Source organism: Sinohyriopsis cumingii, chromosome 6 (assembly GCF_028554795.1).
Source record: "Sinohyriopsis cumingii isolate HCF-2022 chromosome 6, ASM2855479v2, whole genome shotgun sequence".
In the NCBI taxonomy this organism is placed as follows: domain Eukaryota; kingdom Metazoa; phylum Mollusca; class Bivalvia; order Unionida; family Unionidae; genus Sinohyriopsis; species Sinohyriopsis cumingii.
The window spans coordinates 123,518,639-123,543,301 of NC_142966.1; the positions used below are offsets into that span (position 1 = coordinate 123,518,639).

Sequence of the window (24,663 nt, forward strand, 5' to 3'; positions counted from 1 at the left end):
GTCTTCTACTGCTAGGGGTAGTCCGTGTTCTTTTAAGAACTTGGTAAATAACGCCTCTGCATTTATTAGTTCTGCTTTAAAGAAGAAGTTACAAGTTACCTTAGTATTGGAGTTAGTAAAAACGAGCAAATTCAAGGTTTCTTTGTTTTACCATCATGACCAATATTAAAATCCTTTCCACACAGCCTGCAGTTTGAGGGAAGCTGCCCTAGAATGGAACGCTGTATTGTGTAATTTATGTCTTCATCTTTGAATCAGTTTTTCATCTTTTTCTAATCCATCTGTGAAATTATTTGAAAACCATTTTTGCTCTAACACACGCATATACTAGAATAAATCTGACTTGACTTTTAGCGCCAAATACCTACAGACTGGTTCTGTATCAGATATGAATTAGAAAAAAGAATCTCCAAGCAAAGATTACAAATTAGAAAACCAGTCTGTTCTCTCCAAACTAAGCCATACAGCTGCTATAAATAGAAACCGAGGTCAAAAGTTTGAAAGTAAAACCAGAATGTTTCTTGGAAATAGGGCATATGCTATAAATAGAACATAGTACTGTTCGGAAAAGTGCATGCAAGGCTCCGGACAAGTGTACTCTTATGTCGTAGTTACGTAGAAGCCGTCTTTTCTAGAATACGGTTTGAAAGATTAATGGGATGTTCATAAAAATAAGCAAACAAATTATTAATTTTTTTGGGAGAGGGACATACTAAAAACGAGTAATCTGAATATGTTTACACGTAAGGCATAATTTAGTGAAATAAAGAATAATGATTACGCCAAAAGCGTAATGGTTGGCATGCATGCAAATGATGCACCTGTAACTCCAGTAACGGTGAAGATGGTGGATGTGAAGTTGCAGCTTCCTCCATTCCCCCAGATGTAATGGCATCTAACACCAGGCTGGCCAAAGGCTTAATATAAGGTGAATCTTCAAAACATCAGCACTCCCAGTCCTTTGATTTCCCATCACCACTCCATTTCTTGCAGTTTCCCTTACAAATGTCAATCAAGTATTCTCCAACCAAATGGTGCACAAGCTTCATGCAGCTAATATTGGCTTTGAATTCTTGCATTTAGCTTACTTAGTTGTCATAGTTAATTTTGAAATGACAAAGAAAGAAAAAGAAGTCCATGGTTAACTGTGTTAAGAATGCCGGAGACAACTGCAATACCAGGGATGAGAAAATAGAGACTGCACGAACATGAACTTCAACACATTCTATTGCAATGTAGACATGTAGGGCCACGTGGTCAGAGAATGCAGAAACTAAGTCTACATAAGTTAAAAATATTACATAATTATGGTCAAAATTAAAATTAATATATACCACCTGTTGAATAATCCTTAATAAATCCAAAAATAACAAAATCTGCAATGTATAGATGAAAAGTAGCACAGATTTCCAGTGGAATTCGCGAGGGGATGTGAACGTTTTCAGTTCACAGCAAAAGCTTAAAATTAGTGCCACCTTAGGGGGCGCTCACCAATTAATGTACTTTAGAGAGAGTGACATATGTAAGGTGAAGTAGTTTGCATTTAAAACATGCACAATGGAGAGAATGTTGGCATACCTATATGCTACAGTAATGTAATGTGGATGATATTTCTTTGGATATTGTACTTTTGGAAATTTTACATGATTTAATGGAGAGAATGTTGGCATACCTATATGCTACAGTAATGTAATGTGGATGATATTTCTTTGGATATTGTACTTTTGGAAATTTTACATGATTTAAGCACACTGCTAACTAAAATGACTGCTCCCTTGTGTTAAAAAATCAGCCTGAATTAGTCTAAAGTACACTATACATAGCAGCTATTAAAATAGGGAAAATGAATTTTGCCAGACTAGACAATACCAGCTTCTGGATGTGCAATGAATGAATTACCAAATATGTAAAATGTAAAAAAAAGTTATCAGCTCTTTTTTTATATAATTTACCTCTGAAGTGAAGTGAAAATGACCAAGTAGAGCTAGCACTTTTTTGAAAGGTTCACATTTGAAGTAAGGCCAAGCTGTATACTCTATAACCCATAGTACACCCATCAATCATACATCAAAATAAAGGGAATTAAAGGTTCTTTTAATTATACCTAAGATATACAAAGTCTTTTTTAAATAGCCAGTATAACCAGTGAGGAAAGCCGGGGAAATTATTTTTCTTTAAAATCTTAACCCTATGGAAAATGCGAAACTGTATAGCACCACCTTAGGACAACAAGGGGATTAATGGACAAGAGTTATTGTCCTTTGCTTATATTAAATAGATAGAAAGGGCGTTTTTTTTGTCTTAGGGAGGGTTGGATTCAGGAGGTAGGAGGGCTTATATTCCTAATGTTGATGTGACCAGGGAAAGCATTCAAAAGAGAAAACGCAGTTGTCTAATCTATCCTTGCCCTTAGGCTGTTCTTTTGGAAAGTTATGCTAAATATTACCTGGTCAAAGAGATGTCTTGCAGCCAGGTTAATGTTGGAGCCATGTGATAGTGACACAGAGTCAATACTCTGCACAGAGGATGATCGACCACGTGCTTCTATGTACTTGTTGAGGCTGGTGGAGGATCCAGAAAGTTTTGAGCCAGAAAAACTTCCTCCTGCACTTCCTGGATAAAAAAACCAATCTTCAATTATATGTGTTTGTTAATGTTATAACTCCTTTTATATGCATTTGACATAACAGGCACATGCAACAGCTATGTTCAACTAGTTTAGCTAAAAACAGATTAATATCAAACATAAGTGGATAGTTCTCTATGTTTCCTGGAATCACAACAAACTGTCTTAATTATTTTGTGAACTTTTTAATAATAATTTTTTGAGATGTATGAGTAAACAAAAATAAAGCTTTTTCCCTGGGGGGTGGAGGTAAAACTGATTTTAATGATGTAATACTTACTTCTTACTATTGCATACCTAGTCCTTTTCCTGGAAGAAAATGACTTGACCAAATGGCAAAAGTTCTGTCCTCCCATTAGGGTGAACCAATATCTTCCAGAACACTGGATCAGACCAGCACGATTGTTCTGGAAGATTCTGGTTCACCCTAATGGAAGGATAGAACTTTTGTCATTCGGTTGGGTATTTTCCTCTTGGAAAACGTACTAGCAATGCACTAGCAACAGGTATGGTATTACTGATATTAAAAACATTTATTCAACCAAATGTTACAGACAAGCAAATCCATGCAATTCAGGCATGTTCTTCTTAGCATGTTTTCTTTTTTACAATATGGCAAATAACATACATCCAGCCACCCAAAACATTTGGAGCAATGATAGATCAAACTATTTTCTGCTCATGTGCAAACATCTAACAGTATCAATGCAAAATTTCTGATTCTTTTTTATTTTAATTAGCTTTGTTACAACTAGTCCATTTCTGACAATTTTTCAAGAAATTCTCTGAAATAGGATTTGATCTGAATGGATGCCTGGATTAAATGACAACATAAACACAATGTGCTGAAAGATGGAAGTTTATGAAATGAATTAATAAATATATGTATATTCCCTACAACATATACAGTGTGATTCTTTCAAGCTCTAAACATACGACTCATTCAATTACTTCACACAAACAATTGTTATATGTGAATGAATTTGTTACTTTATGAAACCTTATGACAAACAAAAATAATTCATATAATCATTCAAAAATGGGGAAACAAAAATGTGATTCATATATTCAAAAAAATTGTAGACACATGATATAGTAAAATCAAGATGTGATTCATATAATCTCATGTAACAAAGGTAAGATTCATATAATCTCATGTAATAAATGTAAGATTTATATAATCTCGTGCAAATTGGTGTAACTCAAATATACTCAATTGAAACACAACATATGTTCCATGTACTCAATTGAAACACAACATAATCAACTGAAACAAACATGATCAATTGTAATAATAAACACAGCAATTGTATCAAACATATGACTCATGACTCATAGTCATTTGTACAGCATGTATGATTCATAACAATGTATGACTGATTTAAATACTTGTAAACCTTGTAAACGAGAAATTCTGACCTGGTTCACATGTCCATTGTCAAACCTCACTTCTCCTGAATTCTTGGGTTAGCCCACACTTGTATTGGAAACACACCCCCTTCATGGATCCACCATGCACACAAGTTTACAGATCAACACTTCCGTCCTGGTATGGCCTTGATGGTCGCACATGCTTCCATCCCCATACAGACGGACATACAAACAGCCAGACGACAGCCTGATACACCTGCACACACAGCCCTATGGCTGTAGAATGAAATGGAGAGCATACACTCCTTGACAAGATCCCAAAAGACCAATGTGTCGATTAGAACAGAAACCTGCCTTAGATCTACAGGAAAATGAGTATTAGCAGTGGTAAAATACCTGTGCATACTGTGCTTTTTGTGTCTCTCATTGCAAGCAAGCTACGACGAGATGCATGTTAGCTCAGTCACTTAACTAGTCACTTAACTAGAAAAACAATTATCCACTCTAGGTTGTTGTTGTTGTTATAGGGTTTAACACCATTTTTCAGCACAAGATAGGCTATACATGGTGGCCAGTATAAATGGTGGAGGAAGAATCAGGGAAAACCCCAGAAAGAACCACCGACCCACGAGAAGCTACCGGCAAGCTTTCTCACATACCCACACTGGCCAAGCCCGAGACTCAAACCCATGCAGACAGAGGTGAGATGGCAGTGATCCATAACGGTGAACGCTTTAGACACACTCGGCCACTTGGAGCCCCCTCCACCCTAGGTAACATACGCATGTATGATGAAAATGATCAAATTGTTCTTAGGTAAAAACATGTTATTTCTTGCCTTATTCTGTGACATTTTCCAAAAGTGATCCAGAATACAAAAGCAAAATCTGTACATCTACATCAAACATTTTGCTTGCAAAGTCTGTACAAACCTTCAGCCGATGTGAATGGAACCAATGTCAAACTGAATTTCCTAAATACCCCATTTCTGAAATTTTTCTTGATGTTTCCCCCAAAATGAACCAAAGAAAACAGTAAAATCTTACTGCACATCTACTTCAACCACATATAAAACCTAAAAACATTTAATTCAATCCTCCAACTGATTTGGGAGAAGTGACAACAAACTCAATTTTCCCAAAATACCCTCATCTGACATATTTTCTTTAAGTTTCTCCAAAAATGGACTACAGTAGTCCCCCTCTTGAACGGCCCCCCCCCCCCCGACCAGCATCCACCCGCTCCTTACGGCCAGAATCCGTTGGCACCGACGAGTTTGTGGTCAAAAATACACCTCACGAAAGGCCACCCGGCTAACGCAACCAGTGGCCAGCATATTAGTGCAATAATATAAAATTTACCACTCACAAGTGGCCGCATTTTATTTTAATTTGTATCCAAAACCAGTATTTTATTCATAACGTGTGTTAAGTAATCTGATTTCTGTTTCCTGATGTGAGGTTTTTGTTACTGAAAGAAGTGTTGACTAAAGTACATGTACCACTAAGGTTAATATTATATCATTTACGCCTCACGAGAAGCCACATTTATTCCATAAAGCCGAGAAAGACTCAAATTTTAATCCATACAAAAGGGTAAGTACATGTAATCCAATTAGCCTTACTGCTGTGTTATCATAAGATGTCCAGTTTAGTGGCTCTGATAATTGTTAAGGTTACAATTACTGAACAGTAGTAACAGCTGAGAAGTGGCAGTATCGATGTACAATACAGAAGTCAGCAGGAAAATGGTTAGATAGCCTTCATGGCTTCCCTTAGTAAGATGTTGAGCTTGTTCACTTTGATAATTAGTGGCTATTACTACTGACAATAATTGTCAAAATTACAAATCCTAATGGCCACGAGGTCAAATCTGCGTGACGTTAATGGTACATATCGAAGCCGTTTTGGCTTCTCTCACTTTGTGTAAAGAAATGTATAAAAACAATAGGGTACCAGACTGCGACTAACGAATCATGTGACAAGATCACTTCCTTTAAAAACACATGGTAATTTGTTTAGATGCATAAAAAATTGTTTTATCAGTATTGTAGTTGGCAACATGAATAACTTACTGCAAAAAGATCAATATGTGATCGAGGAAAAGAAAAATTATCAGTTTAAAAGAGAAAGTGAAATTAATTCAACTGACCAAGAGGTGGGGGGGGGGGTCAAGGATCCTTGCAGAAAACTAATGTTGGTTGTTGTTGTTGTAGGGTTTAACGCCATTTTTCAGCACAAGATAGGCCATACATGGCGGCCAGTATTATTGGTGGAGGAAGAACCCTGGAAAACCCCGGGAAGAACCACCGACCCACGATAAGCTACTGGCAGGCTTTCTCACGTACCAACGTTATCCGAGGCTGAGACTCGAACTCACGCAGACAGAGGTGAGATGGCAGTGATCCGTAACGGTGAGCGCTTTAGACCACTCGGCCACTCGGGGCCCCAAACTAATGTTGGAAAGACTCAGATAAACAATATCGTGAAAGATAAGGAAACAATTCTGCACAAGTGGGAAGGTGAAATGGACGGAGAAAGGAAGACTTTGAGCCAGGAGATGTTTGTATCCTGATCTGAATGACAAGAAAAAGCAACAATTTTGTCAGCTGAATTGGCATATGACGACTTTACCAAAAGTAATAGATGGTTGCACAAGTTTCAATTGAATTGCGACACAATATTAAGTGTTCTGTCCTTAGTGGAGAATCAGCTGATGTTAATAATGAAGTTGTTGAAGACTGGAACAAAAGACTAAATGATATATGCAGGGGATATGACAGAAAGGATATTTTTAATTGTGACGAGACTGGTTTGTTTTTTAGACTGTTACCAACAAAGTGACAGATGATGTTTTTTGTAACATAATTATAAAGACAGTTTTAAAACTATATCAATGGTTATTCATAACATTCTTTTGAAAATGATGAAACAGTGTGTTTTACATTTATTTCACAACATGCATGTGATTTTTTAATGAAAATATTAAATGTTTTAGAATTAAATGTACTTGTGACTTTCTTCATTGTATTTACTATTCACATTTGTCATCCCCCTCTAGAAAGGCCACCCTCATTATAAGGCCACTTCCCTGCTGCAATAGGGGTGGCCTTATAAGAGGGGGACTACTGTATATAAAAAGCTAAATCCTAATTGTAAATTTACAGCAACCATCTACATTGCCTCCAAAGTTTAAACGTAATCCTCCACTAATGTGGGAGAAATGAAAATGAACTCAATTTCAGAATACAACTTTGTGACAATTTTTATTTTTAAACAATTTCTGTAAAAAGGATCAGAGGAAAAAAGCAGAAGCTTATTTATTACATATCTAGCTGTCATAGTTTTTAGAACATTCCCAAAACAGCATATGAGGACAAGCAATGACAAACTACCTTCGTAAATTCTCAAAATATTCCATTCTTGACAAATTTTCAAGAAAACACCCCCAAAATAGGGTCAAGGAAAAGAAATAAAACCTATTGCACCTATACAGCAGCCACCTATCTAATCTATAAAAGTTACTTAAGATCTTGGTTATCTCCCTCTTATTCTTTCGATCTATCAATATATACCATTACAAAATATACCCAAAGACATACCAACACCTACATCCCTTGCATACAGAATATGATTGGGCAACCATTACCTTTGAATGGAAGGCCCTATAAACCATCCCATTACTTAAATGCTGCCCCCCCAAAAATATTATAGATGAATCATGACCTCTATCCCAAAATATTTGCTAACTCCATAATCCTTATGTTTTCAGACCTCCATGATGATGATACGTTTTCAAATTCCTCCTTCACAACTATTGCTAAAGTGGTTTATTCAATTTATCCTGAATTATCTACTGCAACACTACATACATAACTTTTTCTCATGATAAAATCCCCCTGGTTATATGTACCCCTCCTTCATTTACATTTGCTATGTAAACTTGATATAATTCACGGTACAGTATGGATATATAACCTAACATAATAGGTCAGAAATTCTTAAAATATAGTACACTGTATAAAATAATAGACTTTCTTTTTGTAGCTTACTGAAATGAAATGTAATGCACTTTTTCATACAATGTACTATACACATATATATGTATCTAAATTGACCAACTTAACATTACTGCACTTTGTGATCCCATTATGTAACTCCATATCTGTAAAAGAATATATAAATCTTAGTTTTAAATGACACTAAAACAGTTACAAGATCAAGGTGGACAGGAAAAACTTAATTAGCACACAAATAATGTCACCACAAACTGTATTCATCACTAATGGTGTTCACCAATTGTGTCCATCTTTAATTGTTGCCAGCATTGTGTCCATAAATCATTAAGATCTTTTCTATATAGGACCACCATATACATTTGAATGACTGAAGATTAAAATATGCATTATAATGCAAGCAAAGCAGACCTTGCAGGACATGCACAATTTGAGTCACAGATATTTCTACAATTCTGACAATCAGACATTACATGGACCTTTACCACAAAACTTTGTCTTGCCTGGTCAGACGAATACTTCATTAGTCACATCTGCTTCCATATACACCTTTATAATCTTGAAAAAATTTCCTGTCTTCTCACATTACAACTATTGTAACAATCCATTCCCTCCTATCTTGCTGCCCTAATAATGAATTAGCTTAGGCTGATATAAAAACTCTTCCCCATAATATGTGTATACACTTCAGTTGCTACCTATGTCAATATCTGCAATTAAATATAACTTTATCCTTTTCCTGTGTTCTGGGTAAAAAATTATTTTAATACTCAGCAAATTCAGATACTGCCAAACACTGCATGTTAAATGTCAAGTGTTCTAAAAGAGAGAAAACCAATCACCAACTTAAACCTTAATAATAAAAGGACTTATCTGATAATTCTCATCTGTTGACATTACCGTTAGGATTACACACAGCTAATTCCAAATAACGCCCTCCCAGAAAGACAAAAAACCTCTTCTGTCTAAATAACATATTGACAAAGGTAAGTAACTCTCACATGTTAACTCCCCTTTTTACATTCAGGTAGCCACCAGTATCCTAGATGCAGACCTGCCAACCCTAACAAGATTGTCTCATTAAGGCAGCTGATATTTTTCCATATGATTGACCACTTTTTAGTGAGGTGCAACATAATATCATGTACTGCTATTGTCAAGTTGGAAAATGTGTATATAAATAGTTAAATTCCAAACTGATGCATCGACAGTAAACATTACGTTCATCTGAAAAGTTTGTAAAGTATACATACACCTTATTTATCACTAGCACCCTTGCACAAACTTCAGTTCCAAACCCTATGCAGTTCAATGGCTTGATGCTATCTCTCAACTTCAAGTAATCCTTGGATTTTTTCATTTCACATTATGGCAATCATATCACCCACCATGTGACATACTCAAATTGACATGTGATGTCCAATAAACCTATTTGTGTCCCTTCCTGCTTTTACTGAGATTATTAAAACCTTTTTATTATGAGAATTTTTTTTCCTTTCGTTTATAGGACACACGGTGCTAATTACATGGAAGAAATGTGAACCAGTCTAGAAATAGGTGAACAAATAATACAGTATTTATAGGTTTGGTGGTCCATAATTGGTTAATAATGCAAAGTAAAATTTTAGTAAAAATATCTTTTGAGAGCTTATCCTAGCTGTAATTTTAACAAAATATAGAAAAAATTCTATTGACGCAATTTTAGTATTTTTACAGACTTGACTTAGGAGCACTCAATAATGAAAGTAGCAGCTGTTCTAGCTCTGAACTTCTTTTCACACGATCATCCCTGACAAGAGCCACACATGAAGGAGTTTTTCCTGACACAAATGGAATAACAGCGAATCCAACACTTTGAGCAGTGAGAGTCACTACAATTTTTGTGGGCATGTCTGTTGCATGAAGGGCATTGATGAAAGCAGAGGGATATAAATGAATGAGATCTGAGGGACATATAACTGCCTATAAGTCACTTAACCAAAAAAAGATCTGCCATTATTGAGAGATGCCACTGTAGTCTTTCAGGAGATGATCATATTTTCTCTCATACACTTCCTGATGGGGTAGGGCAGAGATAGGAGCTTGCACTGAAAACTGAATGGGCAACTCTTGCACCGAAGCTTTCTCACATCCCCAATTAAATCCTGAACAGAACTGGAGAGATGAAGGCGAAGAAGTGCAGGGGCACCGTATGGTGTGGTTTAAAAGAAAAGGAATGCTGGAATGTGTTACATCTAATCAAACTTATCTTGAGGTCATAATGGTGTTTGCTATCATATGGTGAGCAGCTCTATTAACTGGCGATATGGCTCAGGGAATCCCATGCATGGCCACTTTTCAGCTTGACAAAATATTACTAGTGATGTGAGATCAAAATATGCAGGAAGCTGACATGATATTCCTGACCGGCTTTGATGTAGAATTAAACATATGTCTGTCCACTTTGTGACATAGTGGTGAAGACATATTGAAGGCACAGATATCCTTATCCAGACTTAGTATCACTAGATAATACATATCAGTATGTGACCTGTACCAGTGGGGTGAGAAAGTTTCAGGCACCTGACTGACTGAGAAAGGTTCATGCACTACTAGAGCCTGCTAACATGATCTTGAATTGTCTGCATATTTTGCAATTGGCTAATATAAGATAATAACAAACGAGCTAGTGCATAAAACATATATATATAAATTGTTAAAATAGTGGTGAACTTGTATTACCAAGATGAGTTAAATGTGCAACAACTGAAACATAACTGTAAACAACTGACATATAACAGCGCACAACAATTCCACTGATAAAAATTATTATGTCCTACTGACTGGAATGACATGGACATGGTCCATGAACAATAATGAATGTAATGATGAGTGCAAACATACTAATAAATTTAATGGAAATCACATTAACATTGTATGCACAATATATAACACTGCTCCCAGTTGTTATACCAATGAAAAGAAAAAGTGGATCAATGAAATTAAGAAATTTATATAGATTCCAGTAGGTCACTGTTGACAGCAGCAAGCTAAAGTTAAAACTAGTTACACTATGATACCAATAACCACTTAGCAGATATAAAGGGGAGTTACCCGGGAGGAGTTACTTCCCTTTGTCTTATTATTGGATACAGATGTTTTTCATCTTTCATGTAAGGCTGGAATTTGTCAGCTAGAAACCCTGATGTTATCAGAAAATGTATTTGACAGAGAAACCTTAAAACCAAAGGGTCATAATGATAAGTTGTATAATTTGTTAAATTCTGATGACAAAAATTTGCTTTCGGCTTGCAATGAGTTGCTTTTCACATACACAGAACAAAGACATAGACACCCAAAAGGAAAAAACAGTTTAGGTCATTTTAGTGTGTAACATGTTTTTTATCATATGCATGGAATCAGCAGATTCATTCAGTTTGGTTTACTAATTAATATAGTCTGTGTTTATGTCTGTTTGTTCCCCTAAGAGTATTATGTATATGAAACATAAAATTAGAAGATTCTTCCTTCTCTAACCTAATTTAACTTGGTATGATTGAGTACCTCTAACAGGCTTACAGCACAAAACCTTGTCTAAAGTAGGCCTGAATGTCTCTCTGCCAGGAAAATAAAGGGCCTTAGTATGACTGCTGCTCTAACTTCTGATGTACATTAGGTTCATAATCTAAATCACATAGTTGCACGGTAGAATCTGTCTCGGTACCTGTATCAAGGATTAACTCAAGATTTAATTCCCTTTATTTATGCCACGATCGGGTGTACTGGTTCATCTTAGATCAGAAGAAATATATTCATTAAGCCTGCTGCAAAGACAAAAGACTTTACAAGATTATTTGTCTTGCAATCCCTCCGTTAAACATGATTTCCACGAACCTGGGTAATGTAGTATGGACCAACCCATTTTGGACACAATCTGTTCAATTAAAGTTTTTCAAAGAGACTGATGCTCTACTGAATGAAAACAAATTTCAGGAATCCAAACTAAGACTATTTCTTCTTTTAACAGCTGAAAATGAAAAGTATCACTGATATTCTAATGTGATAATGAGATTTCCAAAGTGGCAGTTGTGGAAACCATATTGGATGTTAAGATTGGTAAAAGTTGATCATTTTAGTCAGGATCGACTTGTCATCATCAGAAGTCTTTTGGTGAAATCCCAAAGCAAATGTAACTATCCATCCAGAAGCTGCAGCTATATCAAGATTTTCAAGATGGATGGCCATCATGGCAGTAATCTTTGATGTTAGATCAACACCATTTTCATTTTGGTTCAGCTAAATATAATAAGAAGTCTTGGTGAAAACCCTGTGTCAATATGACCATCCATTCAGGAGCAGCTATAAAAAGAATTCCAAGATGGATGCATGGTGCCCATAATGGATGTTAAAGCTGCATCAGTTTCATCTAGGATGAACTGGATAACTATATAAGTCTTCTGGTGGAAAGCCCATTTTGATATGACTTTCCAATGAAGAGGAGTAGAGATTACCAGACTTCCCAGATGGCATCATGGTAGCTACAATGGATGTCAAATTGGCTCTGTTTAAATTTAGGACCAACTAGACATAAGAAATCTTTTGTTAATAGATCAACATCAATATCCTACTTCAAGAAGTAGCAATAACAAGATTTACAAGATGGCTGCAACAATGGATATCTGATTAGCACCATTTAAGACCAACCTGACACCATAATAAATCCTTTGGTGAAAACTTCATACTGATATGACCATCCCTCTAGGAGAAGGAGTAATGTATAGACTTTCAAGAGGCCCACCATGTTGGCTATATTAGAGGTCAGATAAGCATCATTTTCACTTAGGGCTGTTCAATTTAAACATACATGGTACCCAGGGAAGGCAGTTTTTCATAAATATATGCCAGGGTACATTAATTTCACAGAGTTCATGTTAAAATGATAAGAAATTTCTAAATTGCATCTATGGGTGAGTACCCCACTTTAAAAGTGCCTTCCCTGGGTTCCATGTATGTTTTAATAGAACAGCCCTTTGGCCCAACTAGGCATTGTAAGAAGTCTCCTGGTGAAAACCCAATGTTGATATGACTTTCTGTTCTGGACGAGTACAGACAACAAGATTTTCAAGATGGCCACTATGGCACCAATACTGATGTCTGTGCCACACCAAATTTACTTAAGACCAATTAGACCACGGGATAAATGTGTGTGCAATGTTTCATGACAATCCCCATGTAGTTTAGCTAGCATAGTCATAACAAACTTGTGCTAACGGTCTGATGTACCAGATTGCATATACTGTACTGGTCTGTTACCATTAGAACCAAAGATGAAGCCTCCATTCTAGAGTATTCACAACCAAGTGTTGACTGGTGGATGATGGATGCAGCGACATACTATAAGCACATCTGAACTTTGGCCAAATGTGCTGAACCAAATCAGAGCATCAGTCCATCGATTTCATGACTTAATAAGATGCTTTTCCTCTTATCCACAAGTGTTTTTTTGAATATCAAATGTCACCTATGAACAGTGGTATGAAGCATTTTGTGTGACTTTTTAAATCTTTAACTCAAAATCTTAACATCTGTAAAACCTCCACTGATGCCACAGCTAAGAAGTGATTCTTAACTCTTGCTAATGCAGACGCAGTAACAAACTTGCTTACCCAGCTTACTTCTATCTCCTTTTCCTGCCAGGTGCAGCTTGGCACAATCAAAAAAATCTTGCACTTCTCTCACATACAGTTTACTTAGACTCTGAGTATAAACCTGTTAAAAATAAGGAATCATTGATTCAGTGTTCATATATAATGCTGGGAAGTGCAAGGAAAGTAGAAATTGCTTCAGTGTATATATATAAACTACCACCTCATCCAAACTACTAAGACGTAATTTAATAATGAAAACTTCAAGCTACAATGGCAAACTTCTACATGAAACAATAACCACAACTCAAATTTTGATGGAAATGAGTGAAAAACAATAGGAATTACAAGTAGCTGATGTCTTCTGAATGTCAAGCTAAACACAACATAAATTTAAGTAACGGAGTCTGCGAAAATAAATTTTCTCTTTATCTGAGTACATGTCTCAATGGTCCAAGGAGTTCTTAAATTTTTATTTTTTTTGCAGAGATACATATTTGCTAGAATATGGACAATAAAATAAATGTTATATTAAGAAGAAATACTTACCTTGGAAAGTTCATTGAAATTAGATATGTCAGCATTTTTTAGCCAGAGCATAAGTTCAGCATATGGAATCAGATCCCTGTGGATGGAGTTATGCTGGGGCAATTTCAAGTCCCCCGAGTGTCGACTTAATGTTTCTCCAAGCTCATTTCCCTACATGGATTAATAAAAGACAGAATTGCAGAATTTCACAAGATTTATCATTGGGTAAACATAAGCATCAATTCAAGCTTCTGCTGTTACAATGAAAAACTTTTGAACATGGAGGAAAAACCTTATTGTTCATGTTCTTTTCACAATACTGCCAAAAGTCAACCCTGGCAAAGCATGTAACATAGGACTGTCATTTGATTTTGTTGCATTAAATGGAGCAAAACCAATATGCTCTGGTGGGGCACAGTGACCATAACATTTTGAGACTTTTATGCTTATTTGATAGGTTTCTTGGTATTCTATGGGACAACCTATTTAGGAAAGTCTGATGAAGGTATAAAAGCAGAACTCATATTACTGCACAACAACCATAATAATAATAATAATAATGACCTTATTTAAAGAGGGTAACACAATTAGCTAAAAACTAATCTACCTTGAGGCCCTCATACAAAGGAATTTATTTATTTGAGCTGCATCTCTGAAGCCACTGGATATATTGGGTTTGGAAGAAGGAAATAGAGTGGGCATTTCTAATCTCAGCTGGAATACTATTCCAGAGCAGAGTTCCAGAGTATTGGAAACTTTTTTTAAATAACTCCTTATTTGGTTTGGGAATTTTATACTGTTTGGTAGACATGGATCGCAGGTGGGGAGTATTACCAGGTAGCCTATACTGGAATAGTGATTGTAAATATTCAGGAGCACTATTCTGAGATATCCTGTACATTAACTTGGCTTTTCTCAAACAGATTCGGTCTTTAAAAGGTAATATTTTTAACCTACCAGCTAAACTTTCCTTGCTTTCTTTCTGGATTGATATTAGCCCAAATGCTCTTTTTTGAAGATGTGCCAGCTTTGCTATGTTTTTATCATCTGAATTACCCCATACTGTACTACAGTAGTCCAAATAGGGTTGTATGTAACTGTTATAAAATAGTTTCCTGTGCCTTTCAGGGAGAAAATGTCTTATCCTACTGAGAAGCCATAAACTTGAATTGACTTTTTTACTGGTATGTTTGATATGTTCAGTCCATGATAGGTTATTATCTACCAGAACACCAAGTAGCCTATCATGACAGACTATTTGCAGATTTGTATCCTTCCATGTCAGACATAGTTCATCACTATCAAGATTTGTCCTTCTTTGCCGTGTTGAGATAAGTAATATTTTAGTTTTACCAGTATTTACCACCATGCCATTACATGTGCACCAGTTTTCCAGTTTGTTTAGTGCATTCTGTAAAGAAATTTCGAGCTCATGCTTTGTGTTTTGGATGTCTGACAATGTTGTGTCATCTGCATAGAGATCTGTAGATGATATTGAGTCTCTTAGTAAAAGTGGTAGGTCATTAATAAATAAAATGAATAGTAGTGGACCTAGAATTGAGCCTTGTGGTACTCCATATCTAATTGTTTCAGGTTCAGACAGAACATTATTTATGTAAACATGTTGTGTTCTCTCATTTAAGTATGAAGTAAACCATCTAATTGTTCTTTCATCACACTGGTAGATTTTCAGTTTCTTCAAAAGGATTTCATGATCCACCATGTCAAAAGCTTTCCTGAAATCTACAAATACAGTTCCTATTATTCTACCTTGGTCAAGTGCTTGAAGCCATTTATCAGTTAGGGAGATCAAGGCAGTCTCACAGGAATGGTTCTGTCTGAAGCCTGATTGATTTGGGTGTAACAGCAAGTGTTTGGTTAAATATGACATGAATGAGTCATGGACATGTTTTTCAATCAATTTTGACAAGTTTGGTAGTATTGAAATTGGTCGGTAGTTATCAGCATCATCCTTAGAACCAGATTTGTGAATAGGAGTTACTTTTGCAGTTTTCCATATTTTGGGGACAGATGAGGTTGCAATACTTAAATTAATTATGAATGTTATGCTATCTACAATAGCAAAAGGCAGAAGATTTAATGCTGCTTTAGAGATTCAAAGGGACCTTGATTTCTTTTATCTTCAGACCCCATCCCCAAATCAAATAGGATAATTCCGTTTTCTATCAGGTTGTTGCTGTTGTTGTTAGGTTTAACGCCATTTTTCAGCACATGATAGGCTATACATGGTGGCCAGTATTAATGGTGGAGGAAGAACCCAGGAAAACCCCGGAAAGAACCACCGACCAACGAGAAGTTACTGGCAAGCTTTCTCACATACTGTTTTCTATCAGGTAATCAACCTGCAAAGTTTAGTGGAAGTATATGATGCACTATATGAAGTTATTAGACTAAAACCAATCTATTTATAGAGAGACATAACAACTATGCCTTAAAGTGGGCATATAACAATTTACTGACATTGTCTAACTCCCTACTGAATGTAACTGAACAGTAATCACAAGTTTTAACTTTTTTTTCAGTTAAATTGTATGCAGAGTGGTAATTTTCATGCTTGAAGGAATACAGGTAAATAAAAGAACATACTTGATGAATAAAGAAATTATTCAAATGATGTGCAAGCCTCTTGGCGAAGTTACTTGATATTTTTGCAAACTTTTTCTGCTGTTCATCTACTGCAGCCATCTTCCTCAGAGCTGAAAGAATACAACCAAGCATACAGTATTAGCAACAAGTATACAAAAGATAAATGTCAAGCATACAGTATTTGCAATAATTATACAAAATATAAATGTCAAACATTCAGTATTAGCATCAAGTATAAAATATAACTGTCAAACATTCATTATTAGCATCAAGCATAAACAAAAAAATGTTAAACATACAGTATTAGCAACAAGTATACAAAAAATAAATGTCAAACATCCAGTATTAGCAACATGTACACAAAAGATGCATGTCACAGGTGTTTCAGATTTCTGATGTAGCTTTAACAGTTTTAGTCATATCTTATGATGTCTGCAATGTGACAGTTTGTAGTGATGTCTAGCACTGGGGCATCATGCTGCAGACATGTAGCATGATGTCCCAGCCAATCACATTATCCTGACATCAGGCCAACCAGTTATAACACTAACCTCTTAATCCTGCTTGCTAAGTGAGACAGCTGCTAATGCCATTTTTATAAGTCTCTGATATGACTTGCATGAGGTTCAAACACAAGACCTCCACCATCTGAGGCAGATGCTCTAACCACTTAGGCCACTGGTACATTCAGGTACATTTCAAACATGCAGAATTATAAATAAGTACACAATTGATAAATGTCAAACATACAGTATCAGCAACAAGTACACAAAAGAATGTCAAACATACAAACTTCTGAACAAAAGGACAGATAGAAAGGTATGACTTGGGAGGTGATCTATTTTCATAGGAAACTCTATTATTAAATTAATGGTGCAAACCAAGTCTGGACTTCATAAAGGAGAATTCATACATCAGGGGTGGTCTTAAGTCAGGTTTACCTTAATCAAAGCTGGGACACTGTTTTCATACTCACCTAAGAGAAGGATAGAAGACAAAAGTTTCCTTATTCTTTGTAAGTAAATGAAAACATATCTGGTTGAAAGTTAAATATCCAGAACTTGTTTTGGATTACCTTTTTGTCTGCCCATGCGCAGATAGCTAACAAAGTGAGTCCCTCAAATGGACACAATATTGATCAAGAGAATCAGTAGGAATTCATGATACACCTATTTCTCCCCTCTTTCCATCTTGAAAAATTGCTGAGTATTGAAATCACCTAAGATATTCCTGAATAACTTAAGCATATCAAATTTGGTAACAAAACATTTTCTTCTATGGGTTAACATCTTCAAAAGATAAGTACTGAACATAAATCTTTATCATGATATCTAACCTTTAAGCTAAATTCGTTTAATCCGTAATTAATACTTTTAAAAAATGTTACTGAACAGACATCATTCATTCTATTCTTCTGATATATAACTAACTGGATCTGAAAAAATCCATTCATCCTTGTTTGTGTTATCACACTTGCAAGTCACCAAAGACAGAAACAAAACCCTAAGTGAAGACCTTTTACCAAGAAATTAAGGTCGAAGTGCTGATTACAAACTTTTTTAAAACATCTATACAAAGTCTGGTTACAATTCATTCATACCATTATCTACAAATCATTATGTTCATAAGCTCAATGAACGCTTTTTGATAAAATAAAACAAAAAACAGAGTCTTGTCCATTTTGTTTCCTGAATAAAATTGATTTTTTGTAAGGTTCACTTATGGCCTTAAACTTTATGGAATTAACATTTTGCAGAGAAAACAGGCAGATTTTTAAAAAACCTACTTTCATTCTTAGAACCTCTCATAAAATCCAAGATTCCACCTGAATTAGTCATCTAATCATGCAATAAAATACAGAATGTATCATTAGAAACAAGTACAGCTGAAAAGAGACAAATATAAATTTCTATATACATATTATTTGAATCGAAATGATCAATATGTTATCTTTTACTGTTCTAATCAGCTGCACATTGTATGGGATAAAAAAAAATATAAGAAGGAACAAATGAAGGACTTTTAAAGTCTTTTTAAAAAAAACATTTTTTTTTAATTGCACATACATTTTCAGGTTTTTACATGTTCCCCATCATCAACATACATGCACACGCACAGACACATATACTCACAAATATTGCACACAAAGAACCACTCACTTATAAACCCCAACATATTTTAAATTGCCAGTTTGTTTGATATGAAAGAAAAGAAAAACAAAGAAATCAAACCAAAAGTTGACCAAATGGTAAACTTTTTCCTTCAACAGACCATTTTTGTTGTTCACTCTGGGAACATATTTTTCCAGCCTGGACCAAGTTTCATGTTTACCATCTGGCTTTTATATCTTGGTTCTTATCAGATCTTTATAAATAAATTTATTCGGTGCTCTCACCCTACAGAGTGAAGTTTATTTGAGTTTAAAATGGAAACTGTTTTCGCCTTCAAAGAAACCTTTAATTTTCTTTCCCCATGTCAGTGATATCTTTGAGATAAGAGCAAAGTACTGTAAAAAAAATTATTAGCTTATTTTCTTTTATTTCATCAAAACTTAACAGAGATCTTTGTTCATCAAAAAGGTGTTTAATAAGTAAAACACCATTTGTTCTCCACCTTGTGTATGATTTAAAATTATAGTTAATAAATTAAGTAGTTCAAGGTTCATTTTGCCTTTGTGATAAAGCATAAATAACATCTCACTTTTTAATTGTTTTAGAGATTTCTTTCCATTTGATTTTTTCCTAATTTTGATAACAGTATACCTCCAAATTTTCCAAATATTTGTTCAGAGACCAGCTTTTGCCATAAGCCATCTTCATTTATGAAAAGACACCTAATACAGGAAAGTTTTATATAACACACAAATAAGTGCAACTGAATTATATGTAATCCCCTTTCCTTAAAGGAAGCTGTAAGAGTATCTATTTTTAACCTCTTGGTTTTATCACCCTAAATAAACTTTAAAAATAATATATTCAGTTCATTTTCTGTATGTGGTTGAGGACTTACTTGGTACAGCAGCAAAAATATGATTCATTTTGGCAAAATCAAGGATTTTATCAAAGTAATTTTTCCTATCAGGGATAAATTCTTCTGCTCCACCAGCCGAGCAATTTTTTTACTTCCTTGAGCTTTGTCAAATAATTAAGTTATCATATCCTCCAAATTCAAAGATAAAACTGATCCCAGTAATCTAAAATCAGATGTTGACCAGTCAATATCAATTTCTGGAAATATTTTTTCATTTGAATTTTTTAAATTTCCAATCCAAATAGATTTTGATTTGAAAACATTGCAGTACAGTCCTGATACTGAGGCAAAGTCATTTAAAATCTGCATGGTCATCTTCATGGACAAAAGAGTCTAATAATAAAAAAAGTGTCATCAGCATACTGTCCTAATTTGAACTCCATTTCATTATAGAAAATGACTAATATTTGTGTTCTCTTCTAATACAAACATACACACCAACCTCCCCAAAAGGTATAAGCAAAATAATTGATATTATAAGTGGCAAAAAAGCATAATTTGGGTGTAAAAAGTGTAATCTATATTTTACATGCCTGAATTACAGCACATGAAAAAATTTGCAAAGTCTTCCTGGTCCTGGAACAAAGATACTCTAATTCCTGACATTCTCCCATTTTCGAGGAATCGTGGGAACCCTAAATGAACTACAAGCAGTCACCTATGACCTGTGAATTGACCCCAAGATCATGTGGGTTTAGTTTCCAAACTTGATTTCAACAGCATGGACATGTAGAGGTGACCATTAGGCTTGCCATATTGGAGGATGGATCTGCATAATTATTACTCAGAACCTACTATATACTGCTGTAGTGTTTTAGTGAAAAGTCAGTGTAAACACGTCCATTCAAAAGAAGTAGCTACAAGATGTCCGATTGCAAAACAGCACCATTTTCATTTAGGACCATCTGCACATCAGGATAAATTTTTAATATGAAAACTCCATGTCCACATTACCATTGGTTTAGATGTAGTGCTAACAAGATTTTCATGATAACCACACGACATGGCAGCCATCATGGATGACAACTCAACACTATTTTCATTTAAAACCATCTCAAATCATAAAAAGTCTTCAAGCGAAATGACCATCACTTTAGGAGAAGTAGTGATGACAAGTGTTATGAGTCTATGCTCTTAAAATAAGTAACAGAAAAGAGTGAAGACAACAAGCTTTGTAAAATTTAACAAATAATTTATCTCCCAAGAATACAAAGTGAAAAATGAGAAAAAAAAAATTACTGTATTGTGAATTAAATCCAAAAATAATCCAAGAATTAAAGACACAAGTCCGAGTAATAAAAAGTCCTGAATAAAATGCAGTTCCAAGTCCCGATGAGAGCCAAAATTGAAGATGTGTCTGTTATGGCATGTGAAGTGCTGATGTGTCAACAGTCTCTTGAGAAATGACAGAAATACTATTCCAGGTTTGAATTAAGTATAAATTCCAATGAATGTCTTTATCCAAGAATTCTGTCAGAGCACTTTTGTATTTCCAGAGAAAATAATCACTTGAATTCAACAAATTTGATGAAAATAAAAATTAGCCCAAACTGGTCACAACATAATACAACTTAAAGTACAAGATGTTAAAGCATGACTGGCAAAATCCTCACAGTCACAAGATAATATATTTCTCTGCTTGATCTCAGGTCACAATTATTATTTTCTAAAAACAACCATTACTTAATGAAAAATAACCTTCCAGAATGATCTAATCAGCCTTGTTTATTTACAACATAATAGCCTACAAAATTCACTTAGGAATCTCTAAAACCCTGACCCAAATCAACATATTTACTCCTTCTTTGTTTACCTGAATAATAATCCTGATAATAAGCTCATACACATAGAGAATAATGAAGCTATTATTAGTTGTTTACATAAATGAACTAAATAAAAAAAAAATAGAAAAAAGACAATCAGATCAAGCAGAAATGAACTCAATTTTGGACAAGGTAAAGTCCAGCATACAATGTAACATTACAATAACATGTAATGAAATATAAAAAAAATTAAACTAACAAATAATTAAATTAAATATACATAACACAAGACTTTCAAGATGTCTGCTATGGTGGCCATATTGGCACTATTTTCAATTACAGGACCATCTACAAGTCATAAGACATTCTGTAAAAACCCCTTGTCAACACGACCATCTATTCCAAAGTAGTAGCAATAACAAGATTTTTTAAATAGCTGCCATGGCAGCCAAAATGTATATTCAAGGGCCACCATTTTCAGGATGAAACTGTATGCTAAGGTTTAGTAGTTTTGGAGTAGTTATAACAATTACAAATGGGCAATGGATGCACAACAGATGATGGGTGGACAATGGACACAGACCATACACAACCTTTTCTGGTCTTTGACCAATATAGCTAAATTGGGACTTTACTTTCTTTTAGCCTATGGGACCCATGATCTTGCAGGATGCAAATGTCAGACTAGCCTGATTTCTGTCTAATGTTTGGGGCCCCGAGTGGCCGAGTGGTCTCAAGCGGTCCCCGTTACGGATCACTACCATCTCACCTCTGTCTGCGCGAGTTCGAGTCTCAGATTCGGCTAATGTGGGTATGTGAGAAAGCTTGCCAGTAGCTTCTCGTGGGTCGGTGGCTCTTTCCGGGGTTTTCCCAGGTTTTTTCCCGGGTTCTTCCTCCACCATTAATACTGGCTGCCATGTATAGCCAATTGTGTGCTGAAAAATGGCGTTAAACCCTACAACAACTACAACTGTCTAATGTTTGTGACATATGGACTAGTCTATTTTAGATTTGACAAGTGGAAGTGTAAAGACCACGTTCAAACTCCACTTAAGAAGCTGGTAATTTGTCCAACTCAGAAACAAAGGGGATTTGAGAATTCTGCTATTTTTATTGTCATCATCGTGACACATGAGGAACTGTTGCTGTAGATTAAGTCAGCACCAGTAGATGCCATATTGTGTCCTATGCCAACATGGAATTTAATAGACCAGTTTACCTCCATGTAACTTTTGTGTCATCAATATATTTTATTTCAAAGACTTGGCAGGGATATTTACCTGGGTGAATGTCAGCACTGACAGATTTTTCCAGTTCCTTGGCAGCCTCTGTGCATTCAAGGATACCTGGGGAAGAAGACAAGTCTCCATCAGCCAGAGCTTTCTGGAATTTCATGTCCAGATCAAGACTAACCTGAATGGAGGAAGAAATGGATATTCAGCTAGTGAAATGTTAAGGTACAAGTTGACTGAGATAAATCTACAAGGTCATTATGAACATATTGCTGTAAACACAAGGTTCTGTGATCTAAATTCAGAGTGCTGATTGTATCATTTTATTCAAAGTAACAATTCAGTAAGAAATTAAAACTTACTGTATATATACAACTTGCGACAACTCACCTATCTGTTTCAGTCACTACTGAACAGTGAGAATAAAGTTCTCTGTATCTAAATTCCATTCTACTGCTTTGATACATAACTAATGTGTTCATGATTGCATATAAAGTTTGTTTAAGCTGTTCTGCTTGTTACTGCACTTCTGACATCTGTAAGCTATAGTCAGGTCATTAAATAAAGAATTACTGAGACAGATTCATGGCATTCCCTAAGCATTACTAGCCAGGTAGTTTTACCCACCTAAATCTGCCAGAGTAATGGGCTACATTTTGCTACTCCCTGTACCCTCATCATGTGACCATGCCCAAACCTCTGTGTTACTTTAAAATCTCTTATCACCGACTTCCAATTTTATGGAATACCCTGCAGATTCACTTAAAGATAGGGATAGATGGATGGATAAATAGTCTCATGGACAGATGAATAGATAGGCAGACTGATGGATGGATTACAGACCTAGAGAGAAGGAAATGCATTAACTCTTTACCTTCTGCTAATGCATATATGCGACCATAAAAATAGCCTTGTAACCCCAGAGACGCATATACAAGCTGCTAATAATACTCTCTCTGTCCCGGCTGGCTCATACATGCGTTTCCGGCCAAGGGTTGGGACACCCCAGATACGCATATACACGTTTTATCTTAAAGCTTTGTATTGGATGAAATTACAAACATCCATTCATTTTTAAAATATTTAGCCAATGAAATTAGTCTTACATAAAATGATGAACATATTCCATTAGTAGTTTTACAGCATATAAGTGGGAAATTCTACTGAAAACGAGGTCAATTGTGAAAGTAAAACAGAATGGCAACATTCATGTATTCCGATGATGATTCTGATGCTAGTTTTGAGGGATCTGAAAGTGATGATATTGCAAATGATATTGATTTTAATCAGATTCAAGATGAAGGATCGGGCATTAGTATAAGTCCTGTTTCGACACCTGACATTTCAGATTTATCTGGAACACAGGTAACTTTTATGGAGTACCAGGTATTCCAGATGTAATGACAAGAGAACGATTCGAAAAGCTGTCAAAATATTTTCATGTTAATGACATGGCTAACAACCCTCCATGGAGGCAACCTGGGCATGACAAGTTGTGTCATATTAGACCAGTTCTAAAAACTGTCCTTACAAGGTGCCTTGAAAATTATAACCCACCCAAGGATCAAGCTGTTGATGAGGGTATGATAGCGTTTAAAGGCAGATTATCTTTTAGACAGTACTTGCCAGCAAAGCCTACCAAATCTGGTATAAAAGTATGGGAGAGGGCCAATCCAGCAAATGGCTATGTTCATGAATTTCAGATATATTGTGGACGTGAAGAAGGTCGAGGCAGTGAACATGGCCTAGAATCCCGAGTTGTGACAAACTTGACAAGAAGACTTGTTGGCAAGAACCACCACGTTTACATGGATAACTATTTTTCAAGTCTGGCCCTTTTCGAATCTTTGCAAACTGACAAAATATA

General features: G+C 35.4%; 1 protein-coding gene across 15 annotated transcripts in view; it reads right to left on the reverse strand.

The window, feature by feature from the left end:
* The window catches only part of LOC149797874 (exocyst complex component 1-like), a 169,353-nt gene that overhangs the window by 88,200 nt on the left and 56,490 nt on the right, over nt 1-24,663 (reverse strand). For 14 of the 15 annotated variants that reach the window (XR_016421906.1, XR_016421905.1, XR_016421903.1 and 11 more), the window contains exons 9-13: nt 22,845-22,977; nt 16,772-16,881; nt 14,186-14,335; nt 13,658-13,760; nt 2,447-2,613 (exon numbers count right to left, since the gene is read on the reverse strand). Coding sequence is in view for 7 of the 15 variants with exons in the window: in XM_089962899.1 (XP_089819025.1) it covers nt 2,447-2,613; nt 13,658-13,760; nt 14,186-14,335; nt 16,772-16,881; nt 22,845-22,977 (663 nt within the window). In the remaining 8 variants the exon portion in view is untranslated. The remainder of the gene's footprint in view (nt 1-2,446; nt 2,614-13,657; nt 13,761-14,185; nt 14,336-16,771; nt 16,882-22,844; nt 22,978-24,663) is intronic. The other variant, XM_089962896.1, reaches the window with a different exon arrangement.